A 25412-nucleotide genomic window follows, 5' to 3' on the forward strand; every position below is an offset into this window, starting at 1 on the left:
ATAATTTGGAACTCAAACCCCACCAATGTAGCCTATCGAAAGTTGGCAGGATTAGAGCAGATCGGTGCAGAATATACCATAGATAAGTCTCACACCCCAGTCTTTGTCACATGTTGAGAATCCCTCTATATAAGTTTTATTGTGTTAGACTAATTCCTTACAATTCTGCTGTTTGTGTTCTGTTGGGAGAAAGGGGTAAAAGATAAAAGATCACTCTTAGGAGACCACAGTATCTTCTGCTTGTTGGCTGGCTTTAAGTGTCTGCTAGCACTGTGAGCCAGACTACTTGTCCCAGACCTTTCAAAATTACACCTTGATATAGTGCTCCCACTTCTACATCTCCTTCTTTCTGGTCTACACTTCTACCATCTCCTGAATTAAATTGCATCCCTCTGCACCAGACTATAATTCCCTGAGTCTTTGCTCCTACATTTTAAGTCTACTGATCATGTTCTCATACAAAATTGCATGTGCTAACATGCAACACTTCTCAGATAGTGCTGAAGACATAATATACGATAATGACAGAGCAGGTCATGAGCGTTTGTCTTGAGCAGGTACAAGTTTTTCCACAATGCTTCTAAGTCTGTAGAAAAATCACATGCATCACAAACAAATTATTTTCTGTTTATGCTGAGCATTTCAAATACAAATACAGCCAGTGTTGTTTTGACTGTAGTATTTCCCCTACTGCTCTTAAAGAATATAAAAAGCCATTACTTATGTAGCAAGATGGAGAGGTAGGACTGTGTGACTGTCTCCGTAAACAAGTTTATTTTGCCCTCTGGTCATAGTAATGTTGTCTTTGCTGTAACTACGTATTTAATCTCCTTCATCCTTCATGATAACTTAAAAGTCTCCTGTCTTCTGAAAGTGACTCTGTTTGCTTCTAAAGTCAGTGAACATTTTAAAATAAAACTGAATCACTACGCCTTTTAAAGGTATGTGCAAATTTGTTCATCTGGCACTTACGCTTTTACTTTATAATCTCTGTAATGAATAAATTTATGCTATTTCTCATATTTCTATGCAGTGACAGCTGAAGGTACAAACAAAAAGACAACATCCTTCTCAATAGAGCTAACTATCTAACACCAGATGTAACATATTGCCATGAATATCTATCTTGTGCCTTTTAAGAGAAAAAAAAGACAAAAAACCAGATAATTTTAAAATAGTAAATAACGATAGAATAGTCTACTATGAGGAAAAGAACAGAGAGAATTACATCCACTGAGGTCATATTGTGCAGTCTGCAATAGTTTTATAAAGATTTTTTTTTTTTTGCTTTAAAACTTCAGTGATCAGTAAAGATTTGAACTGGATGATGCTTTTGTAGTTGAGCTATCTTATTGCTTATTTTTCACAGAGATTATTGATATAAAATACTACCTTAGAAACTACTGCACAAAAGCTAACTAAGAGTGTTGGGATAATGTTAGAAGTTTCAGAACAGTTTCCAGAGATCAGGTCATAGAGGTATAGTATCACTCACTGCTGAACAGACAGGTAGTTACATTACCAGAAATGTATGAAGCAAAATTCCCAGTCTGTTTTCCAGAAATCACATGAGCCTTCCATTACCAAAATGACTTTGAGTAACTGAATCTCTGTCTGTTGACCACTTTGCTCTGAGTTATCTCTATATGCTAGAAGAAAAGATGCCATAAACAAAAAGTTAGATTAGAGGAGCTGGTCCTTGGGGACTTGACAGGGAAGCAGTCAAAAAGATTATATTAATCTACAGGCCCACCATTGCTTATCTTTAGTGTACTCACGGGTGCTTCTGCATGCACTGAACTGGTTCCTGCCCAGTGCTAGCCGGTGGGCTGTGTGATGCTCTGAAGTGGTGTTGAAGAAAGTAGTTTTTAAGGATATTTCTGAATGAGAGTTTATTCCTGACAATAATCCTTAAAATAATAAGTTACATTAGTATAAAAATGAGAACAAAGTAAATAAAGGAGAGAGATGTACATTTCACCCAGTGTCTTGCTCCACTTTAACAGCTCCTAGACGAGCAGAATATTTTATTTTCTTAAAGGTTTCTATAATAGTTTACCATATGATAAGAAACTACAAATTAAGGTTAATTACATGTTAGCTGATTCATTACTCCTAATGTAAGGTTCTCTGGCTCAATTTGACAGTTCAAAATTTACTTTTGAAAAGCACTGAAATACCACCAGTACACATGGTTAATTCACTCACTCATGAAAATGAAATAAACCAGAGCCAATCTTGGGTGTTTATTTCTTTTCTCTGTAAAGTATTAAAATGTTTGTTCTGTATTCAGCTGAGCTGAATGAAGATATGCTCTCTCTTGAAGCTCTGGCAGAAACACAGGGAAAAAGCACTTAACAAACATTCCAAGCCTGATGAAAAATTCAACTTTCATTATTGTTGCAAAGGAGAAGTGGATGTAATACTAATATTTTCTGTTGCCTAGCTCCTGAATGTGGATAACCAAGTCTCTTCCTTAGAGAGGAACATTTTCCATTCAGAACAACAGACAAACCTCTACACAAAAATTCATATTCTTTTTCTTACCTGCTCAGCTCACCATCCACGCCTTTAGAGTAAGATCCATCAGTTACCATATCCAGAAGAGGGATTAGACAGCTGAAAGAAGAGAAAAGCTTCTATGAAAAAAGGGAGAAGCATGGAAAATTGTCAGGAAACAGTACTGAGAAAGACAGAAACACCCAGAAACATCCACTGGAGTACCTGCAGAAATGTTTGGTCCTGCTGGAGAAAATTCCAATTAAAACTCCAGTCCAGAAAAGCCATACAGTCCTAAAATCAATGACATGGTGAGAAGAACTACACACTTCATGTCACTGATAACCTCTTTTTCTGCTACTTGCCTTTCTGTGCTTATGGCAGGGACAGGAGATAGATATACTGTGTTTGTAGCACCATAGCCTAACTTAAACCTGTGGCCTCATGGTAGGCATCTACATCTGCATTGTTCCATTCAATTAAGTTCAGCCTGGAAGAAGAAATATTTCAAACTTCATGTCGTAAGGTTTGCCTTGCTGGTGGAGGTTTGTTTCTGGCAAACACCATTTGTATTTGACAAAGGCTAAATGCATCATCGTAAGGTGTGCATGGCATACCTTACAAAGCTGTTTAAATGATCAGCTGCATAAAAACCTTCAACTTTTAGCTTCCTTGCAGAAAACCTTGATGCTGTATGCAAGAGGGATTACACTGCATCAACAGCAGTCTCTGCAGTTCTGCTTCCCAGCCACTGCAAAAGTCCCTTCCCTTGTCTTTGCTGGTGCTGTGTCAAATAGGGAAAGTTTTTCAGGCACTTGAGGCAGACAGTGTATGTTGCTATTAGCTTCACCATTAAGCACTGCAAACTCCTATTCTACCTCCCAACAGAAACCTTTTTGGTCATTATACAACTCTGAGATTCTCCCACCTATCCATTTTGTCTAGTGACTTGATCAGGGGCAGGGTAGTGGTTGGTAGTAAGTGCTTGAGCCTTGGAATATTATGCAAATGTACTGCAAGACCTGAAGAGCTTCTGCAGACTGGATTCCTAATGGTCCTGATGTAGCTTGGCAATCCAAATCATGCAAATCCATGTCATCCATGCATTGCAAAGTTTAGTAAGACAAGATTTCAGTATCCACTTAACTGATGCCATCGACTCATTTACAGCTTTGGTGTTTGATCTGTCTGCAGTAAACTGGTGAGCTAGTGATTGGTAGTAAACTACAGCCTAATGGGGAATGGTCTCCTTGGTAAACTCTTTTAACTTCTAGATTGTCTCTGAGCAGATTTTTATGATAATGAGCTTCATTTCCATGCCACGTAGCCATTTCGCTATCCCATCGCTACCCAGCACAGCCTTGTTGAGAATGAAAGCTCTTTCCCAACATTCACTCAGAGTTTCCTGAGCCAAGAAAAAATGTTGAATGAAGCTGCTCCAGGAAAAGTTTATTCACAGCTTTTTAGCTGTTGGAAAGAGAGGAAAATGTCAGCATAGTAACTTACTTGCAAAACAAACAGCTTTAAGTGGAAGTATAGTAACACTTCTTTTTTGAAGAAAACAAATGCAATCTTGAAGTTTCACTTCAGCTCAAGACAGGTGATTCACAAAGTCCTTTTGGAGAGAACATGGGATTTTGTTGGATTGACTTCAATTCAAACTTCCTTGGTGGTTTCCAATAGATATCTTGCAGTGGAGAGGGAAAGACTTCTCAGTATCATTTGTGTCCACTGATTTTAAAAAAAAGAGCTATCGAAATCCTGTTATTTCAAATTAATGCTATTATTATTATTATTATTATTATTATTATTATTATTATTATTATTATTATTATTATTATTATTATTATTATATTAAAAAGACATTCTCCATGAAGGTATTAACAGTTAGTTCTCATCTATGCCATCAGAAAATTTCCATCTAAACTCATAAAGCTCAGACTGCTATTAAAGCAACTTTTCTACTGCAACATAACACAATGCACCATATGATTTGTGTCTCACGATACTTTTTGCAAAAGCAGAACTGGAACCCTTTATGTCTTAGCTAAATTCTTATGTGGGTAAGAAATTTCCTCTCCCCAGATTCTCAAGTGTTTCTTCATGTTTCCCTGTCACACATTCAAACAAACCTTTTGACAGAGAACCTTGATTTGCATGCTTTGTACACGTATAAAAACAGTGAGATGATGACTCTGACTTCCAGTTCCCTCCAAAAGATATTGGATAGCTACAGACTTTTACTTAAGAGTAAATAAATAAATATTAACATGTCCAGACAAAACCAACATTATTTAATGGACTACAGATTCAAGTTTGCAGTTATGCTCATTTTGTTTCAAAAAGATGTTTCTTCCCTCATTACCATGTTCCACATAGTTAAAGAACTGCCCCATTGTCCTGCCCTCTTGTTTCTATTCAGTATCCAGAATGCTGAAGGCTGGTCTTAGACTTTTGCAGGGTATTTCATCAGATTTAGTCTTTCCAAGATACACCTCTCTGTGCTACTAGAGGTCTAATTTTAAAGTTCTCTGTAATAAATTATGTGAACTTCATTTTGCATCAAGATATCAATTCCAAGGAGAGATGACCAAATAATATGCAAAAAATAAGATCCCAAATCACCTTAACAGAACTTCTTAGCTGCTGTTGATTTGCAAATAAAATTGTCAACAAAATTTGAGTGGTATGCTATGGCATTTTGGACTTTAGCAATTTCTTCCTGTAAAGAAGCAGCCTTTATTTGCCTGATGGCAGAATGTACTCTTCTTAATGTCATAGTCAATTATTTAGAAATTGTTTATGTTTCCCCCTTTCAGCTACCACTCTTCTTTCAAAGAAAAAGATCTAGGATTTGAGGTTTTTTTCACTGTAGATATTCCATTACTCTCTTTCTCACTGTTCAATGCAATGTCCCCTCCTTAGAACAGTCACAGATGAACCTACCACACAGGAAAGGCTGTTTGTTGGCCTCAAATCCAATATCCTGTATCATCAAACGGTACATTAGCTTCCTTATATTTTGTGAGACCAGCAGGGACTGGGCATTACAGGAGATACATGCAACAATGGCAAAGAAAGAAGCTGGAGAAAATAGTACATTCTCTGGTTTGTACAAGTTTTGAGTTTGTCGTGTTATCTACCAGACTTAAAAAGGTCAACAAAAACCCAAACCAAACACACAAAACCCCCCAAACCCTCAAAGTGCCCAAAAGCTTAGGACTATATTTTTGTTTAGTCAGCAGACAACTTATTCAAGCAGTAACCTTCCATAACCTAAATTCAGTGGTATCTTTTACTTAAAAGGAAGTCAATATTTGGTTTTGTCTTGGAACTAGGAGTTGGACGCCCAGAAGCCTCTTCTAGTCTGTGACATTAGCACTGCATAATAAACCAATGCAGTGTATTAAGATCATTGAAACATGGCTTTGGTGTCAGAAACTGAGATTTTAACTGCAAAGTGTTTTGTTTAATAGCCAACCTCCAAAAAATAATCTCACTGTGAGATCCCAGAGGAGAAACTAATATAATTTCTTAGGAGCAGAATGGTTGTTCACCTTAAAATCCATCCTAGGGTTTAGGAGAATTCAGTCCACTTCCTGAAAGCTCCACAAATTCTATGTGTGACCAGAAGCCAGTAAAGCAGTATTACTGTGTCTGTTTCCCAGCCATAACAATGACATAATATATTCTTCCCTTTTGCATTTTGTATGAATTATTGAGCTGTTTTGTAATCTCTTTTGGAAAACATTAGCATTTAGGTTTATGTCGTTCAGACAAAAGTTGTAGTTCAGTAAAACAGGTTCCATTTTAGCAGATGTTTGCAGTTGCTAACATTAGACAAAAGTAGTTTAGCATTAACAAAAAGTCTGAGTTCTCAAAACAACTTGTGACTTTCAAAAATGCAGGCGATAACTCCACTTTTTTTTTCCTAAAAAATTAGTTCAAAGGCAAACATAATCAGTTTTTTTTAGCCAAGCTAGTATCTTTTGCCAATAGTAATCATGCAGATATACATGTAACTAAGTAGCATATAAAATTATTGAAATTAATTCCTAAATCCATGCAACTTTAAAAAAGACAAAAATCAGACACACAGTTGCTTGTGTGCTCGTGAAAGTTCAACCACAATTTGGAAATTACTCAACTAGTATCCTTTAACTGAGCTTCTTCTCTGACTGAACATTAATCAGTATTCTCTGTAACTGTATAACAAAAGGAATATGAATATGCTGTGAATTGTGAAATTCACACCATTAGGAGATCATTACAAATGAAGTAAACAACACTGCTTTGCAAAAACTGCTGAGGCTTCCCAGTGTATTTTTTCCCATTTATATTGATCTCCTGTGCTTGGCTTTGCTCACTTCTGCTTAGCTCCTGCAGACTTATGTAGGACAATTAAAAAAAGAAAAGAAATTTAGAAAAATTTACATCTACCACATCACATCAGAGATGTTTTGGAGGAACAGGCAAGTTCTCTTTGCCCCCAAGTCTTCAAAAACATTAATGTACTAATGAGATTCTGATCTACAGTATGCTGGTATCAGGTCAGAAGATGACTATCGAAGAAAATTTTTGCCCCACCTAAAACAGTTACAAAACGTAATTAAGCTTCATCGCTCTATAAAACTTGTTAGTTAGATTTGACTACTTGAGCCAGTGGCAGATGGGAGCTGGATGCAGGAACACACAGATCCAGGAACACAGACACTGGGATCAAAGGCAGATGAACAGATAGAGTCCTACCAGAATGCCAGCCATGAAAAAAGAGAGCTTAACTCTTGTGATCTCTCAGCTTTATACTGAGTATGATGCATATGGGATGGAATACTTAATTTGGTCAATTTGTGTCACCTGTCTGGTCTGCTCCTCCTAAATGGAGGGTCACAGGTGTGTGACCCCTTTGCTTCCTTTTGTTTCAGAGCATGATATTTTTCAGCACCAAGCAATGACCTTGGTTCTGCCCACCATTTTCCAGCAGGACTATAAACACTGAGCATTACCAGTCCTAGAAGCAGACAGTGACTGAAAAACATGCTGTTTATTTCAGCAAGTGCAGCTACTTAAAATAAAAGTAAAATCACCAGAAAGAAAATTTGTCCTATCCTGGCTCAGGCCAGGACATCCCTTATTGAATTCTTGTAGTAAAACGGGCATTGATTTCATACACATTCCTCAGCTTATGCTATCGTTTCTACCTGCAGGAGTCCATAGTTTAAAATCAATCTGTTTGCTTTCATTTCCTTACCAGGGAAAAGGAAGGAACTGGGAGCTAGAGAGACTCTAGGGAAAACCTAATAAAGAGCAATGATGCATTGGCTATGAATTTCCTGTGGGCACAAACCCAGCTGCAAATTCTGTTCTGCTGTTACCATTTGCTGTTCCCTGTAGCTGATAAGAACAAAAAGTGTAGCTCTCCTTTTCTATTCAAAATTATTTTGAGCCTTGAGAAAATAATATTCAGCAGCTGGATGCCCAGGGGATATATAACCCAGGCAGCATTACTGATTTTCCTACTCTTCTCTCTTCTATTATCCCATACTGAAAACCACATGATTTGTGCATTGCATTCGAACCCCCGAATGCCACTAACATTTGTAATCTTGGTAAGGGGTTATCTAAGAGTACCTGAACATATAAAAAATATATGGTGATATAACAGAAGTGTCTAAAGCACGTAAATTACTGATTCACTCACTCTTCAAGTATTTATGAGACTTCTTTTCCCAACGGAACCTCTGTGAAACTTTTCTCATGTTCTACTTCTTCTTGAAGGACAAAACCCCCACCCATCTCCTGCCATGATATAACTGAAAATATCTCTTGGATTCAAAAGATTTTATAGATGCCTGTAGATTATTTTGCATAATTTAAATGATATTAATATTTCAGGTCTCATTTTAAACTGTGTGCGATTTCAAGATACCTGGGTCACAGTGAGGACAAAGTAGTTTTCCAGTAGTTTTCATCCAGCTAAAAATGAATGATTTGACAATAATGCTTATTTATATGCTGGGCACATGTGACATTTTTTAACAAGAAAATAATAGATAATTTGACTACCACTCTGAGTAAGATACAGAGTTGAATGTGAACCGACATATGTAAGTTGAGAAGGCCAACTCAAGCTCTGTTTTACACTTTGTATAAATGACTTTTCAACAATAGGTGATTCAAGAAGATGGAGGGCTAGGAGTGATCTTTCGTGCTTTCTAGGACATAAAGATCTTGCCAGTACCTTTTCTAACAGCTCAGTGCTCACATGTATATCAAAAGTATAGTAGCATTCAAGAACTGGGACAGACTGATTTATCTTAAAGCAAAAGAAGACACCTGTTTTGTCCTGACTTAAATATCAGTAAACAAAATCCCCTTAATTTAAATTATGTATCTTAATTTTATTTTTATACTTCAAATATTTTCAAATTAAAGTGTAATTTTCTTTAGTTCACATAACCACTATTTTTTTTTTCCAAATGGAAGAAACCTTTACTTTAAAGTTACTACTTTGTATTTTTGACCAGAAAAAAACCTCCAAAACAAAACAACCATGATGTGTCTTTAGCCATTTTATGTTATACACTCAGATTCTTAACTGTTACAGTGCTTTTATCCTAGCAGACTGTGAGTTACACCTTTTTTTGCTTTCCAATTTGTTTTATATTTTGTTTACGACTTTTGTCAGTCTCCATTCTAAATAAGTAGGAATGGAAGGAACATGCTTAAAGAATATTTGAATCTTGTCTTGCATGAGTTGAATATGAGTAGCTAAATTATTTCGATATGAAAGAAAAAAAGGAGCATTCTCAAAATAGGATATATTTTAGGGAATAAAAGTGTAAACTCTTGAGTGTGCACCTTTTAGCCATACTCATTGCTATGCTGAACATCCAGTTTGCATGTCTTACAGAAAGGGCACAAGGAACATTGGTGAAAGAGCCTATTGTGCCATCTTGATCCTTGGAAAAAAATGCATTGATGACAACTTTGCTTTTTGTTTGGGAGCTGCGGTAATCTTTGAAAGTAGCAAGAGTGTGCCGGTGTGCTCATTCTGACCTGAGATAGGTCAACAAAACCTTATTTTGTTCTGGTTTTGTTCCCATGTCGGAATAGTCTCCCAATGCTATCAGTTAAGTTTTAAAAAAACCCAAAGAACAATGCTTATGTAGACAGAGTCAGCCGGTTCCTTGGCCTCTTGAGTTCCCACACTGAAATGCCCAGAGATTTATTCTTAATAGCATGAGTCATAGGGAATGCAACCAGAAGACTTCAGTAGAAAGCTAAGCCATAAGGACTTCAAGTTTCAGAAGCCAGGTGGCAGCTTGGGACTCATCTAGGATAATTCATGTGAAGTTTCCTTATAGTTTTCATTTCAGTTGCATTCTGCAGCATGTCTCATATGCAGTATGCATGATGCCTGTTTTGGCTTTAAGACCAGATGGTGTCAGGCTGTATGTGAATGGCCATATATTTGGAGACTTCTAAATTTGATTCTCACTTCACCAGCCATGTGGACCTTACATGGCATTTGGCTGAATATCTGCCAGAAATAAAAATTGTTAGCTGTTCACAGGCAAACTGTTACAAAAGGCAACACAATAAATTAGTTTGCAATGTTGTGCTTCCATTCAGGAAAAATAGACACCTTCCTTTGGTAGCAAGTGAGCAGTAAGCAGCCTTTGTGGGAGAGCAAAGAAAAGCCTTATGAGACAGCAGGGCTCTATTGCCTCCAGCAAACTGAGCATTGCTCAGGCAAACAGTATGACACACCATTAGTAATATCTTTTCTCATTTTAAAAATTTTTTTTAAGAGACTATGATTGTGAGGCAGATCAAACACCTTAGCAGCCCTAGCTTAGAATAACATAGAACTAATTTCTAGCTTTACCCGTCAAAAGTGATCAAAAAACTTGGTTGAAAAAAGACTATGGGGAAGTATTATCTTTACTTTATCCTTCTCTTATTCTTTCCTACAAAGCAGATGTGGCTCATGTACTAAACAAGTTACCTAAAGCTGAATCAGGAATTTATTTCAGTGGGAGCTGCTGAAAGCAGTTTTTTTTTTTCGTTGTTGTTTTTTTAATTTTTTTTTTTTAATGAGTTGAATTTTGTTTGCTTGTTTGTTTTTTTATTGATTGATATTGATCTGAGGATGTGCACTTTCCAATTTTTAAGAAGTAGTAATTTTTCTGGCAGGCTACATTATTTCCCAAGATTATTCTTTTACTTAGCAAGACTTATCATTATTCTGTAAGTAACATTTATATACAGAAATACTAATTTAATACAATTGATTGACTTTTTGCAATGTGGCCATTGGTTAAACTTACATTGTGTATTTAATATCTTACAGTTTATTTTGCATCTTCTAAGAGCTTATTTGAAACATTTACTATCACTTAAATACTGTCAACAAAGTGATTTGCTTTTGCCTTACCATCTTCTATGTTAAATCAATGAAGTAAGCAATCCCAGACCTATAATTTCATCCAAGAGTTTACTCCTTTTCAATAATATTGTTCCACACTGCTTTATAACGTAAAGGCACCCAGGGATTTATTTATGCTTTGCAGTATTACCTAGTATTTTATATACAACTGCTTATAGCAGTCCTATGAAGTACTTTATTCAGTCTTTTAAAAAACACTTTTACGATGAATGTACTTGCTATTAGACTCATCTTACCTTGCCTGAAAGAAATTTTTTAAGTTTTCTGGATGAGTGCTGTGCTGCATTGTTAAGAAGTATGAACTACTGTTATTCTTTTTTAAGAGCTACAACACAGAAATCAATTTAATAAAATTTAGCACTGCTTCAGCTCTCTGAGTTTGTACACACACAACCTCTTCCATTCCTCTGTACATTCTGCATTTGGCTCCCAAGAAATGAAGGAAAACCATCACCCATACAAATTGAAGAAACCTGGAATAATGACAACTACTGTATTGCACTGATAAATTGCATACATATAGAAAACAGGGCTCGCTGTGCAATCTCATAATTTGTTACATTCCACAAAAATACATTCAAGTTGTACATGAAATGGGGAGGCTTCTCTAGCACACACTACATTCCAATAATCAATTTTCCTATATCCTAAGGCAAGAAACTAAGAATGGTTGATCAGTGGCTGTAATTCTTACTGCATTGTTATTTATACATGAGTTGGAGTTAATATTAAGGAAAAATAATCTGCTTTCCAAACTTGTTTGCCTTTTCTATGCAGAAATATGAAACAAGTCTACAATAGAGTTACTTTGTTGACTGTTGATTAAATCTGTTTCTCTCAGATTAACCTTTTGGTCAAATTCTCAACAACTCTGGAAATGGAAATGACTTCATTGGTTTCAGTAAAGCTATGACAATTGGCACACGTTAGGATTACTTTCTGCTCTTCAAAGAAGAATAAAAACACAAGAAAAAGTAGAGTATTTCAGACTATGTCCTGCCTGGTTACTTCAGGATACAGTAAATTCCAGTGAAAGTGTAGCTGTAAGAAGAGCTCATAAATTATATTTTTCCTTTTTTATTTTTTATTATTTTTTAAAAAGCTCTGAACTCCATTTGCTAGTTCTAGTCTTCTATCTGTTACGAGTGTGTTACAGACCTCTATTAGCATATGATACCATTCAAAGTCTCTGAGCTGAGTATTTTTTTGAGACTGAGACATTATTTGTCAAGCACTTGCTCATGTGATAACTATTTTATGGTCTAATGATGCCTAACTTTTATATGTCAGTATGACATCCCTTACATTTTTTACTGTTTAACTTTCTGTGTTTGGCACTGTTTTAGATGTTAACATCCTACTCCAAAAAGCACAAAAAATTTATTCCTAATTGTATTTTCAATCCCTGGATATTTGTTGCTGTGGCAGGAAAAAATTACTAATATTTACAGGGGTATATACAAGCTAGGACACATTTTGTTAAACAAACCAGGGCTTATGAGTTCTAGTTCTGTTTTTAGTGTTTTATTCATGTCCTTTACATTTTGAGTCTCCTGTGATTCAACTGCTTACTAAACCAGAAGAGTATATTCAGTAAGGCCTTTTCACTAATTATGATGAGTGTTTAGATAACACTGTGTCTGAACAGAGTTTGATGGCAAGGTTCATTCTGTTACTTACTACAGGGAGGAAACATACAGCAGGAAAATCAGATTCAGATTTAGAATGATTTACACAGGGACTGGAGATGCAAAAAGGTAAGGGAGACCATAACATGAAGGCACCCAGGGATTTATTTATGCTTTGCAGTATTACCTAGTATTTTATATACAACTCCTTATAACAGTCCTATGAAGTATTTTTTTACTGGAGATGCAAAAAGGTAAGGGAGACCCTGCTGTCAAGTCATGGAGTTCAGAGAGGATCCCCTTGCTTTCTAAACTCCTCAGAGAGGAATCTTGGTGCAGCTGGATCCACTCCTAGTCTCAGACTTGGTCAGTGGTTGATGGCTATGGGATTGTATGTGTTTACAGCTAGAGGATTTTATGTGAACACCCTATTATCTCTTTCAGGGACCTTTCATCATGGCATCTGGTGTTAGTTCCCTCTGAAATCTGAAACTCAGATTTCCCAAAACAAGACATATACGTTTGCATCAGGACGACATGAAGCTGATCTTGCATAATTTAATAAGTGGTTGATAACCTGAAAAGTCTGGCACTACATGGAAGGATGTAAATAGAAAGCAGCATATATTGGCTTTCTTTTCCAGCTGTTTTTTGCCAGCTGGTAAAAAAAATGCTTAAATGCTTAATGAAAAAGATGCTGAATTGACAGGCAAGGGGCAAGTCTAACCTATGCAGTAAGCAACATGTTTGATGTCCTGGTCCCTCAATCATGTAAATAAGGACCTGGCACTCCTATTTCAAGAAGAGCTATTAATGGATGAGGGCTGTGGTCATGGAGTATGCACTGTTCTGAGAGTGACTGACAAATTTGTGAAAGCAGACAGACTAAAAGGAAAGACTAAAAATATTAATTTATAATATTCATATTTACATTCTACTAGTAATATTTATCCCTAAATATGGCAACACTTCTGTTAGGTTTCACTGCTGCTGCAATTATAGGGTTCTTTGGAAAGATATACTTTTTTCTTTTTTGCACCAAGGAAAAGCTCCCTTTCAGTCCTAGAGTCAAGTATAAGACACATCTTCATAAAGCAATGGCATAAGCCCCAGGCCTTAGGCATGTTTTTTAAAAAAAAAGGTCAAAGGAAATATTTAACTTCTTACATTTTGGATTCTAATGTTTAAATTATTGAGTGGAATAGCAATGACTCTCTGGCCTTTTGGAAAAATTTTCAAAGAATCATTGCAAACTTTATATTCTGGCATAAGTACCAGTTAGCAAGAGCATGAAGGAGAAGAAAGTCTTACTGGATGACTGTCAAAAGCAAATCAACAAGTATTTAAGCAAACCAAGAACACATAAATGCATAAGTGATTAAACCGAAAGAGTTTCAAGCCATGCTGATTACTGAGAATACTCTTTTGAAGGTCAACACTACTCACACAAACAAAATAAGCACTCTGCACAGCAGAGTTGACACTATAAAAAAATAAAAAAGGAAAGCTATAGTTGTTGGGGGGATGAGGGTGAAAGGTAAGTAATCAAATAGTAATAATATTTAAAGAATGCCCAGTTTTAAAATGGCAGCTGCAAAAATGCACCACCTGCTACAGAGTTTCTTGTTTTCTCTGAGTACATTAATGTGGTTCTCTGTTTTTTATCTCTGAATTCCATCCCATCAGAAGACATACATTATGACACTATTTCATATTCAGGGGTTTTGTGTTTTTTTTTTTCTGTTTGCTTGTTTCCCTTTGTTTTTGTTTTTTTTTCCTTTAAACTGTCTAGAGGAACTTAGAAATGAAAGATACTTTGGTGAGTCTGTGCTTTTGACCTGCAGTATTTTCCACCATTTACTCTATAACAAAGCACTAAGAAAATGTCTTTCCTCTAAAACTTACTCATAATCCATGAAAATTTGATTTCAAAATTACTTATTTATGGGCTCAATACTGAAACATCTATCTAGTTCACAAGTATTGCTTTTTTATGAGCTCCATTCCCTCTTTAGTAACTTCTATTAGTTTATTAAATCTTTACTCTCCATGACTTTTATCCTGAAAAAAAAAAAAGGCTTATTTTTTATGAGACTAGGATACAAATGGGGAAAACATCTGTTTTTCTTTCTAATCTTATAGATTCTGACATTAAAAATTCTCTCTGTGCCTCTGAGCACAGAGAATGAGCTAAATTATGCACAATACACAACTTTAATAGATGAAGCACTCTAGTTGTGCAGCTACTTGGCACTTTGTCCCCTTGAAAGGGATTGCCCTAGCACAAGAGGACAGAGCAATTAATTGCACAGGAGAAGATTTTGCTGGGGAAAGAGGCCGAGTTCTCTAAAGGAGGCTATAATTATTGAGGCAAAGAAGACACTGAGGGAGAAGAATTGCAGAAACAATGCAAATGAATAGGTGCAGAGCTCATGTAGACTGTACTTGAATATGGATCTGAAAAAAAACACTTTATGCCTGAGATGTTGCTCAATAAAACATCCAAGGACTAGAAAAAGGTGGAAGTGATGGTACAATTTTAGAGAGAAATTTGCAGCAGTAACAGAGAAGATTTACAGGCTTTTGTTGCACAAGATGTCTAAGGGAAAATGTTGAGAACACATACCTGTAGAACAGAGCAGAAGTAGCGACTCAATAAAACAGGATAAATAATGTGCAAGAAGAGGTTAATTACACCAGAGAATGAAGATGAGAAAGGAGCAGAAACAAAACATTGTGTGGCGACAAATAAGAGAAGAGCAACATATCATACATACAAAAAAGAGAGGCCAAGGATGAACAAAAATAGAATACAGGTTGTTAGAAGAGAAATCAGTCTAAGGCAGATGATTTGCTTACTGGAGTAAGGAATGGAAGGACTAATGATGTCTGTCAGTACCATTGAGACTAGCCAGGAAGCCCAGAGGGAAAGGGAGAAAGGACTGGTCAAGATAAGACCTCTGTGTTAGGGAAAAAAATAAGATGACTCAAAAATTAAGCAGGTCAGACTTGGGTTTTTTTTGGTGGTTGGTTTTTTGGGGGGTTTTTGTTCGGGTTATTTTTGAGGGTGGGGGACAGCTTTTTGCAAATAGTGAAAAATTCTTCAGACATTCCAGGATTCTGAAAAAGCTGGACACAAAGTTCTGGCAGGGGAACATATTATTGAAGTATGAATCACCAGTGTGATACAGTCATTAAGGAAACTCCGGCACTAGCCAGTTCCCTATTTCCCAGTGGAAGCGCAGGTTTCTAAATCCTTCATGACATCTCAGTATAATGTATGTTTCTGGTCATTTCTTCTCAAGAACAATGAAGCATATGAGGATTGCTAGGAAGATCACAGAAACAGAAGTAAGTGTCTTCAAGAAATTGCATCGTATAGTTGTAGTGGGTTGGCCCTGGCTGGCAGCTAAGCTGCCTCCGAGTCTCTTGCTCACTCCCCACCCTAGCCCGACAGGACAGATAACTGGAAGGGTAAAAGTGAGAAAAACTCAGGGACTGAGACAAAGATAATTAAATAAGTAGAGAAAAAAAATATGAAAAAAAAAAGCCACAAGTAATGCAAAAGCAATCACCCACTACCTCCCAACAGCAAAGCAGTGCCCAGGCAGTCTTGGAGCAATAGTTACCTTTGAAAAACTCCTTCCCTCCCTTTAATGCTGAGTATGATGTTACAGGGTATGATGCATCTCTTTGCTCAGTTTGGGTCAGCTGTCCCAGCCATGATGCCTCTCACCCCAGTAGCTGGAGGTGTTTGGAGAGCAGAGTGAGAAAAAGAGAAGGCCTTGCAAACATTATTCAGCAACAGTTAAAACACTGGTGAGTTATTGAAACTGTTTTGGTCACAAGTATAAAACATAACACTATGACAGCTACTATAAAGAAACTCTGTCTACACCAGACCTAGTACAATAGTCAAGCATAATGGAGGCTGAGAAAAAACTGTGTCAACTTGCTTATCAAAAAAGGATTACAATGAAGGAAAGAGCTTTTTTTAGACTGAAGAACAGTATTGCAAGTGTATGCACATATAAAGAAAAGGTGCTCAAGGACTTGTAGTTTCAGGACATAAATACTCTTAAAAAACCCCTAACACTGTTCAAAATAAGCAATAAAAAATACTGGACCTTCATAGATAACACCAACTTCACAGGAAATAAACTTTCTTAGTTATGAATACCAACTCACAGATTCCCTGAGAAATGTATATGTAAATCTTTAATAAAGAAATTTAGATACATTTTATGTAGGCAAAGATGTGATTTTAGATTTCTACTTTCCTTCATATGTAATGCAAATATTGCAAAGACCTATGAATATTTTCTTTTGATTAACTTAGATTGTAGTTTCTGTGACAGTCAAAAGCAGCAACTGTTCCTGCCTTGTTAAAGAAAAGTTTTGTGAGTTGCTTATATGTTTGCTTCTTTAAAGAGAAAATGCTACTCCTGTGGCTTAGATTTACCCAGTGGTAACCACTCTTGAAGTGCTTCATTTTAGCTTCATTATAAAAAAGCAGCATTCATTTTCCAAACAGATTATTGTGTATATCATAACTCTCAATTACATTTTTGAATAACATATATTCACTTACAGAGACTTGAATCCTTAACATAGAGTTGCAGGTTATCAGGACTCAAGCTACAGATAAAAATATGCATGTATTTAAATATGAGCTACTCCCTTGTCCAAAGTTCAAGATTCCATAAAACAAGGGTAAATACTAGAGATGTAATGAAGACATAGAAGACATAGAGGAATTGTTTAATGATTAAACAGAGTATGAAATGAAAAACTGACACTAGCTAAAAAAATGTTTACATTACAACACTGTGTGTTCAAGACAGGTGAATAATTTTTCCAAGCATGTAAAGGGAGTTAACATTCTCGATGTTGCTGAATAATAGTTTGGGTTAAATAATTAAGAAATTCAAGTAGAAAATGGCCCTGAATTGTTGAAAGAGAAGTGCTAGGTGATCTACTGGACATAAAGAACCTCTTTCTTTAGAAACAAATGGAGTACCCTTTAGAGTATGTGTGTAGTATATTCTTTATATATTTTACAATCAGTACAAGTTCTTTATTACTTCTAAAAACAAGACAATAAAATAGTTACCTACCACATCTAAAAAAACCAAAAATCAAGGCAACTATATTAACCATTAAGAATATTGCATTCCATTGTCATCACAATTATTTAAGAAAGGAAACAAATGACAAACTAATGATCATGCTAGTTCATTATTCATTAGGTATTATAATGTATTATTTTCCTTACCTTGAATATTTTGTTCTATGGCTTAAATTTGACAACACATTTGGACCGGAACTCACTCTCAAAGCAGCTTTTTAAAGGCCCCATAACACTAATTATGAAACAAAAAGCTGGTAAGTGCTTATGGATCTAACACAACTCTTTCATGTTTTCCTTTGTAGCCATCTCATCTTGTTAGATAAAAACTGGCTCATACAATGATAAAACTGTTTATCTATTGCAAAATGTTTCTAATACATTTTAAATATTTTTAAATTAATCATGGGATTAAAACATGTTTTCTTTAGCTATGTCCAAGATATCAGATTTTAATTTTTTTTGAATGCACGTTGAGTTTCCCCATAGCACTACTTTTGAACTTCAATTATTTTTTTTTTTCCCCAGCCAAAAACCAAAATGGAATATTTTTAAGGATTGCCAAATAAAATCAAAACAGTTAGTATGCAGAGTTAAAGCCCCTCAAAACCAAGATAATGAAGAATTTCAGATCAAACAATAGTAACTGTGGAAAGGTTACAGCCTTTCTGTCATATTACAATGATTTAGGTTCTTCTGACCAGAGCCAAGCAGTTAATGTTTCTTCTCCATCACACTGTTGCATATTTTTTTAAAAAAGTATTATTTATATATACTTCATATTTTGGTTTTAATACTCACATATTTTCAATTTCCATTTGTTGTGGAAACAGTAACAGGTTGTCCCTTGATTTTAGACATTCTTTGGGTAACAATAACACAGCATGTTCCATACTGAAATAGCTCAGAAGATGGATGAGAGATTACTTGCTCTGCTGTCACTGTAATTTAGATTATCTATTTATGATTTACATAATTCTCATTTAAGAGGTTTTAGACACACACAGCTGAAAAAAGGGTCTCACACTGCTTTCCACTATTGAGTGTGGAAATTTATGTAGTGATTATGTTACTCTGCTATTTAAACTGTATCTATGGATTTTGGAAACAAAATACCTGCAATGTATTTAAAACTTCTTTTGTTTGAGAGAGTAACAAATACTTGTAACAAATACTTTCCAGAGCTCCCCTTTGATGCTTGTATTACTCTCCTGGGTTTGCCAGTAGATGTTTTAAGAAGGTTGCTTTCAGTAAGTTAGCTGCAAGGTTGACAATGTATGGATTGACTTCCATTTTGATATTTTTACCATGGTACAGTGCTAGCTCTTGTTTTACTTTGTTCTCTGGCCCACTTTTAAATGTTCGCTTGCAAGTTAATATGTAAACAAGCTACTGCTAAAGAAACATTGCTTCAGTAAGGTAATATAAAAGTGTTGTATATATGGTAAGAAATAAAACCTTAGATCAAAAGCCCAGTTGCAGATAATTAACCTCCTCTATGAAGGAACTGTATCAGCTTAATTCAAAGGGCTTGTAACTTTGGAACAAAGGTTCCCAGGCTATACACAGGGAAATGTTTGCTGATAGTCAGTGCACAGCTCACACCTCCTCCTCATCTCCAGTGCTGGAGTCCTCTGACAGAATTCTTAAAAGTATCACTTACCGGTTTTAGATGTATATACAGTAAATAAAGAAGTATAAATATATGCTATATCCAAATATTCTATTTAAGATCTATACACATAACTACAGCATTTGAAGTATTTGATACAGTTTCATATATATGCAACCATGATATTGTAGGTAAGATTATAGTTGTAGGTAATTAATAGAATTTGGGTGACAAAATATAGCCACGGGAAAGATCTTCAGGATGGAAAACAAAACAATTCTTTAATATTGTCCCTGCATTAAATTGCAGACTGCAGTATGAACAGATAAATAAATAGGGAGCCCAGGATGAGTTCAGATTTTTGTAGTGTCTTCAGCATCTGATTTTCTACCAACAGTTTTGTAAAGTGATTGTATATTTCTGCAAGCTACAAATCAGTTGGTCTTTCAATCTATACACAACAGGTAGTCTTGTCTTGATTGGATGTCTTGTAAAATTGGTTAATTAAGTCAGTACTAAAGCAAAATTCTGTGAAATTAGATTGTGAAAAGCTATTGTCTTGGTTGTGTCTTTCAGAAAACACACCTGAATAGTATTTGTCTGCAACATCAGCTATATCTTCTGTTGAAGAGCCATTTACTTTGCCTTTTAAAGAATGAGATGAGACTAATCATCTTCTTCCTATGGTAACTACAAAGTTAATGCCAATTAGACAGTAAATATAAATTATTTATTTTTACTATTACAGCTGTTACTTGCTTCCAATCACTTTAGAGAGTGGATCCTCTCCTGCCAGGATGTGTAGTCCTCCACTGCTTCATAGACCACAGTCCTGTACTTTATCTTTGGCTCAGCTCAGTCTGGTCAAGAATGCATATTGGCCCTAATCTCTCTGATAACCCTCAAGTTGTTGCATTTACAGACCTCCATCAATTGTCATATGGCTTTGCAATGAAAAAATCCCCACACATGAGCATTTGAAAATATGAATGCTAAATGATGCATATGAGATGCCTTCTTTGAATCTCACTCCACTTCCGTGTCTTAGAAAACTGGCCCTGCTCCTAGGGCCTACTTGCCCCACTTTTTTTCCTTGTGCCCCTTCACTTAAATCTCTTTTCTAAGGTCTGTAATTTCTTATTTCTCCCCCTGGCAAAATCATGGTAAGCGTCCTCTGATTCTTGTTATAAAATGCCTCTTTTAACTTTCATAAAAATCTTGTAATTTTTGAGCCTTTCAGTAAGGCTCAAATGTTTAACTCCTTGTTGTTGACAATTGGTCTGTCTTTCCCTGCATTTCCATGTATTATTTATAGTACAGCAGTACTGAAAGGCATCCAAATTAAGGATCCAAGTGTGGATGTATTAAAACTGCAATTCACATTCCAGAAATTTTCCAAGGAGAAGGAAATCTTCCTTCCGCTCTTTAGTGACTCACTTTGAAAAAAATCTTATCCATAGCAGAAGGAAACTTTCTTCTTACATACAGAAAAAAGCCAAACCATCTAAAATGACAAGTTTTATTTCTACAGGACTTAAGGTAGAAATTCCATAGTAGCAGGGGAGAAATTTTCAGTATAAGAGACCAAAATTTGTGATTTTTTTTTTTTTGTATGTTTTGAGAGAATTGTGGGAATTTTCCATCAACTTGAACCTTTCTCTTGCATTATGTTCTATAAAACTGGCTTTTTCAAAACCACACATGAACTGTTTATGCAGTGTGTAACTGAGATACAGTTTTTATTTATCTGTATGATTTTAGGATTTGTCAAACATACTTGCTCCACACATTTACCATATATATATATACATGTAAAAATATATATCTATCTATAGTATCTTAATAATCTCTCTTTTTTTTCCAGCATAAACATTTTGTATACCTACTGTTTAGCCTAATGGTCACTGGTTTTCTTCTGCCCTAGTGCTTATGTACCAAAGGCGGCAGCAGGTCATTGCAAATGGGCAGAAGTTTTGAAAGATTTGGAGCAGATCAAGACATCCAAAGTAAGTTAATTAAAAAGTGAGTGTTTCATATAATCACAGGAGTGGACATAATAAAATATTAAGTACTGTACTCAGCTAAGAAGTATCAGTGACAGGGAGCAGGAAAAGGGATGGTGTTTGTATACTGCTGCTCCATGGGTGGAAGCAAAGGAATAGAAGGCTAAAGGGAATGGGAGTTGACTGAATACTGGGGACTCCGTATTTAAATATTTTCTTTCTTACTTTCCCTAAGGAAAGGGGCAGTGAGCTTGGGAGTTAGCTCCTTCAGAGAAAGTATTGTGGGACTTGATTCTGATGTGTCTTCCTCACAGTGAAGCCCATCCTGCAGGTTACTGGGTGACTAAGATTCTCTAACTTGCTGGATGCTAGTACCTGGTTGATTTGGCTTGGAACTTGGAACTAGGAACTAATCCATGTCTTGCAGAGTTAGCTTTATTATCTCTAAATTTGTCAGTAAATTAATTCTAAATCTTGTTTTCTTTTAGGACATTGATATTAGTTTATATACTGCAAACACAGATGAGGATGTAAGTACACTTAAAATTTTACCACAACTTGTCTAACATCATAGCTTCGCTTCTTCACTATCACCTTTTCCTGAGGCAGCCTTGGTCTCATTTGAGAAAAGTTTCAGAAATCAAATAATTTCCCTTGGAAAGGAAAAGTTGAAATACTTCTGATCATGATGTAAGAAGGTATTGATTATTTGAATTTAATAATCTGTTATTAAAATTAATCAATTAAAAGGGATTATCCAAAATTATTTTATCAAACCAAACACTGCTAAAGTAACATTGGTATTTATTTGTAATTTGAGGGAGGAAAAAAGGGACAAAGAAAATACTTCCAAAGATGATTATTTAACACTCTGCACTGTATAATGGAATAAAATATCAGAGAAATGGAATATGGAGAGTAACTGTCATCATCTACCTGTGCACTTCTCTGCTTTTGCCTTTCCCGAGCTTAGCAGCAAACAACTAGGCATCCTCAAAGACCAGTCAGTTTTACACTGGAAGAGAGCAGACTTAGGTTAGACATTTGAAAGAAATTCTTCACTGTGAGGGTGGTGAGACACTGGTACAGGTTGCCCAGAGAAGTTGTGGATGACTCATCCCTGGAAGTTTTCAAGGTCATATTGGATGGGGCTTTGAGCAACCTGTTCTAAGTGGGAGATGTCTCTGCCCATGCAGGGGTGTTGGAACTAGATGATATTTAAGGTCCTTTCCAACCGAAACCATTCTATGATTCATATTTCTAATAGTTGCAGATTATAATTTCTCCTGAAAAGGATGATTTATGTTAATTTTTCAATATAATTCCAAATACAATAATGAAAAACTATGTAAAATATTATAATCCTGAATGCAGTTTCCATACATTCATTCCTGAAGATATTTTTTTTCATAATCTGTTGCTGTGGAGATCAGTCTGCACTCCACGGGACACATGCATCCCACCACAAAAACTAATCCAGCCAATACCCCAGGTATAGCAGTCACCTTTGGTATAGCCCTGGTGGAATTGGCTGGAATCATTGCTATGGCAGTAGCCTGCTTCTGAGATATTGCTTTCCTGACAATAGAAACATACACACAGGACTGTGCCAAACACAGACAATGGATGAATCCTGCACACAAAAAGGTAATGAAATATTTCCTAGAAATGATGGACAGAACAAGAGGGAATTGTTTCAAGCTGCAGCAGGATAGGATTAGATTGGACATTAGGAAAATTTTTTTCACAGAGAGAGTGGTTAGACACTGGAATAGGCTGCCCAGGGAGGTGGTTGAGTCACCATCCCTGGATGTGTTTAAGGGTCATTTGGATGTGGTGTTGGTAGATATGGTTTAGGGTTTAGGGGAGAACTTTGAAGAGTAGGGATGATGGTTGGACTCGGTGATCCCAAGGGACTTTTCCAACCTGAATAGTTGTATGACTCTATGACTGGCTTACCTCAGTGCAGAATAGTCTCCATGTGCATGCAGGATACAGGAATGTTGATGTATTTGGTGGATCTGGCAAGCCTGAGAAAGCACAGCCTGCTGTGTCTGTACCATTAGCCCTGTACATGACAGGAGGAAAGGTCACAAAACATGCATGCTCACATTCACACACATATTTTCTTAAATCATCTGAGCCAGGGAGGTTAATCCATTGCGATGGCTGATTTAATGCTTGGTAATGTCAGGGAGAGTTTCTTAAAGTGTTACAGCCTGATAGGAAGTCAGACAACCTGGGACTTATTCTTTGCTGTATTGTTGACTTGATGGAGAAATTTGTGCCTCTGCTTCTTCTTGTTTAATTTGTGAAATACAGGTAATACATACTTTCTCTTCTCCTGCACCTATTCTGAATTCAGATCACTGAATGAAAGTGCTAGAACTACTACGAATAATACTAACTTAATTCCACTATGTTAAATTATATTCAAAATTTCTATCATAGTTTATTATATTCTTGTATTCTTCACCAAGACACTGCGTTTCACCTCATCTTAGCAAACTGGCTGGCCTTTATGTTGTTAGTTCTTACAGCCAATTTTCGCAGGTATTTTAAAGTATTTGAATAGTACCCCAGTTCATGGCTACATTATATCTTACATTCACTTATTCCTTTTTAATTGTAAAACTATGACAACTTCCCTCTTTTTTTTTTTTTCTTCTTTTTTTCTTTCTTTTTTTTTTTCTTTTTTTTTTCCTCCAGAAAGAATGCCAAGAACCCGTGATGAGATGCTTCTTCTTAGAGACGGAAGTGATTCTTCAAGAATGTCTTATAAAAAAATGTAGTAAAACACAGGATGTAATGAATATATGGAAAAATGGAAATGCAAGCTTAAAAAATAACAAGGTAGGTAACACCAACAGTCTGTGGAAAAAAAAAAAGGCAAATAAGTGCTTCTTCAGAAGCACAAATACCTCTTTTGTTATATAAGAGGTGGGATGGTACAGATTAAAGCAAATGGGATCCAGTAATCTGTATATGTAACAATGAAAAGGCTACACATAATAAAAAAGCAGAATTCAGTGGTTTTTAGAAAAACTCTTTCAGGATTTCCATCAAAGCAAATACTTTGGACCGTGCATACATACATATGTCAGGCTGCTTAATGTGTATGTATTAATAACTGTTTGTAACTTCAGTATCAAAAGTCAGATATGCTCACATACATACAGAAAACTATCCTAATTTTCAAAGGATACTTGCATCTCTCCCTGAAGTGCTGTATCTTTGAAAGCTGGTCTTAGAAAGCAATCCAGGAGCTGCACAGACCATAGGTACCATGCAAGCCTCCAGTGATGCTTTGTGTAGCCATTGATTGTACTGGAATTATTCAGAAAACCAGGACAAATGAGAGTTACTTCTCTATCAGAACAAACAGATCAGTATCCTGCTTTACTATTAATTTTGTTTTTCCAGTTGAATTCCACAACATCAGCAAAATGCAAAGAATGTGAAGAGTATGAAGAAAAAAATTTTACAGAATTTATACAGAGTTTTGAAAAGGTTATACAGAAGGAATGCAAGCACTGACCGAAAGACTCATGCTGGGAACCAAGACTCTTCCATAAACAAGCTCAGAAAAATTAGATTATCACCAACAATAAACTGGAAATAAAATAATTTTAAATCCTACTTAGATAGCATAACATACAAAGAATACAAAAATCCATGTAATTAAGAAAGTATTCGAAACCTAATAAATACAACTGATACTGCTTATGAAACATAAAATAAAGAAATTGAAAAGGTTTAAAGCTTCTTCTTGACTTTGAATTTTTTAAAGTCCACTGGAAAAGCAATCCTGCCTAAATTACCAAGCTTTAAACAAAATTATCTATGAAGACCTCAGGATATCTGCAGTTGGAACCTCCTCACAAACTTCAGGGCTATCTGATTTTTGTTTCAGAGAAAAGCTCTTATTATTAATAATTTAAAATTTTTATACCCTGTTAAAGCATTTGGCTAAAGCTAGATTTGCTATCTGAAATCTATCCCTCTACCATATACGCTCCTGGAAGATCCCTGCTCATGTCTCACTTCTGTCATTAGTCACGTCTGTCAGTTTGACTTGTTTTTTTTCATA

General features: G+C 35.8%; 1 protein-coding gene and 1 long non-coding RNA gene across 2 annotated transcripts in view; one reads left to right on the forward strand and one right to left on the reverse strand.

Moving 5' to 3' along the window:
- Positions 1-2242, reverse strand: part of LOC127383718 (uncharacterized) — a 55618-nt gene extending 53376 nt beyond the window's left edge. The window contains exon 1 of the long non-coding RNA XR_007889260.1: positions 1523-2242. This is a non-coding gene — a long non-coding RNA (uncharacterized LOC127383718). The remainder of the gene's footprint in view (positions 1-1522) is intronic.
- IL15 (interleukin 15) overlaps positions 1-25100 on the forward strand; it is a 33196-nt gene extending 8096 nt beyond the window's left edge. Inside the window, exons 3-7 of the mRNA XM_051617091.1 lie at positions 19896-20005; positions 21244-21325; positions 21811-21852; positions 24032-24175; positions 24746-25100. Of these exons, the coding sequence (XP_051473051.1) occupies positions 19980-20005; positions 21244-21325; positions 21811-21852; positions 24032-24175; positions 24746-24859 (408 nt within the window). The 5' untranslated portion in view covers positions 19896-19979 and the 3' untranslated portion in view covers positions 24860-25100. The remainder of the gene's footprint in view (positions 1-19895; positions 20006-21243; positions 21326-21810; positions 21853-24031; positions 24176-24745) is intronic.
- The last annotated feature ends 312 nt before the right edge of the window (positions 25101-25412 follow it).

Source organism: Apus apus, chromosome 4 (genome assembly GCF_020740795.1).
Source record: "Apus apus isolate bApuApu2 chromosome 4, bApuApu2.pri.cur, whole genome shotgun sequence".
Classification (NCBI taxonomy): domain Eukaryota; kingdom Metazoa; phylum Chordata; class Aves; order Apodiformes; family Apodidae; genus Apus; species Apus apus.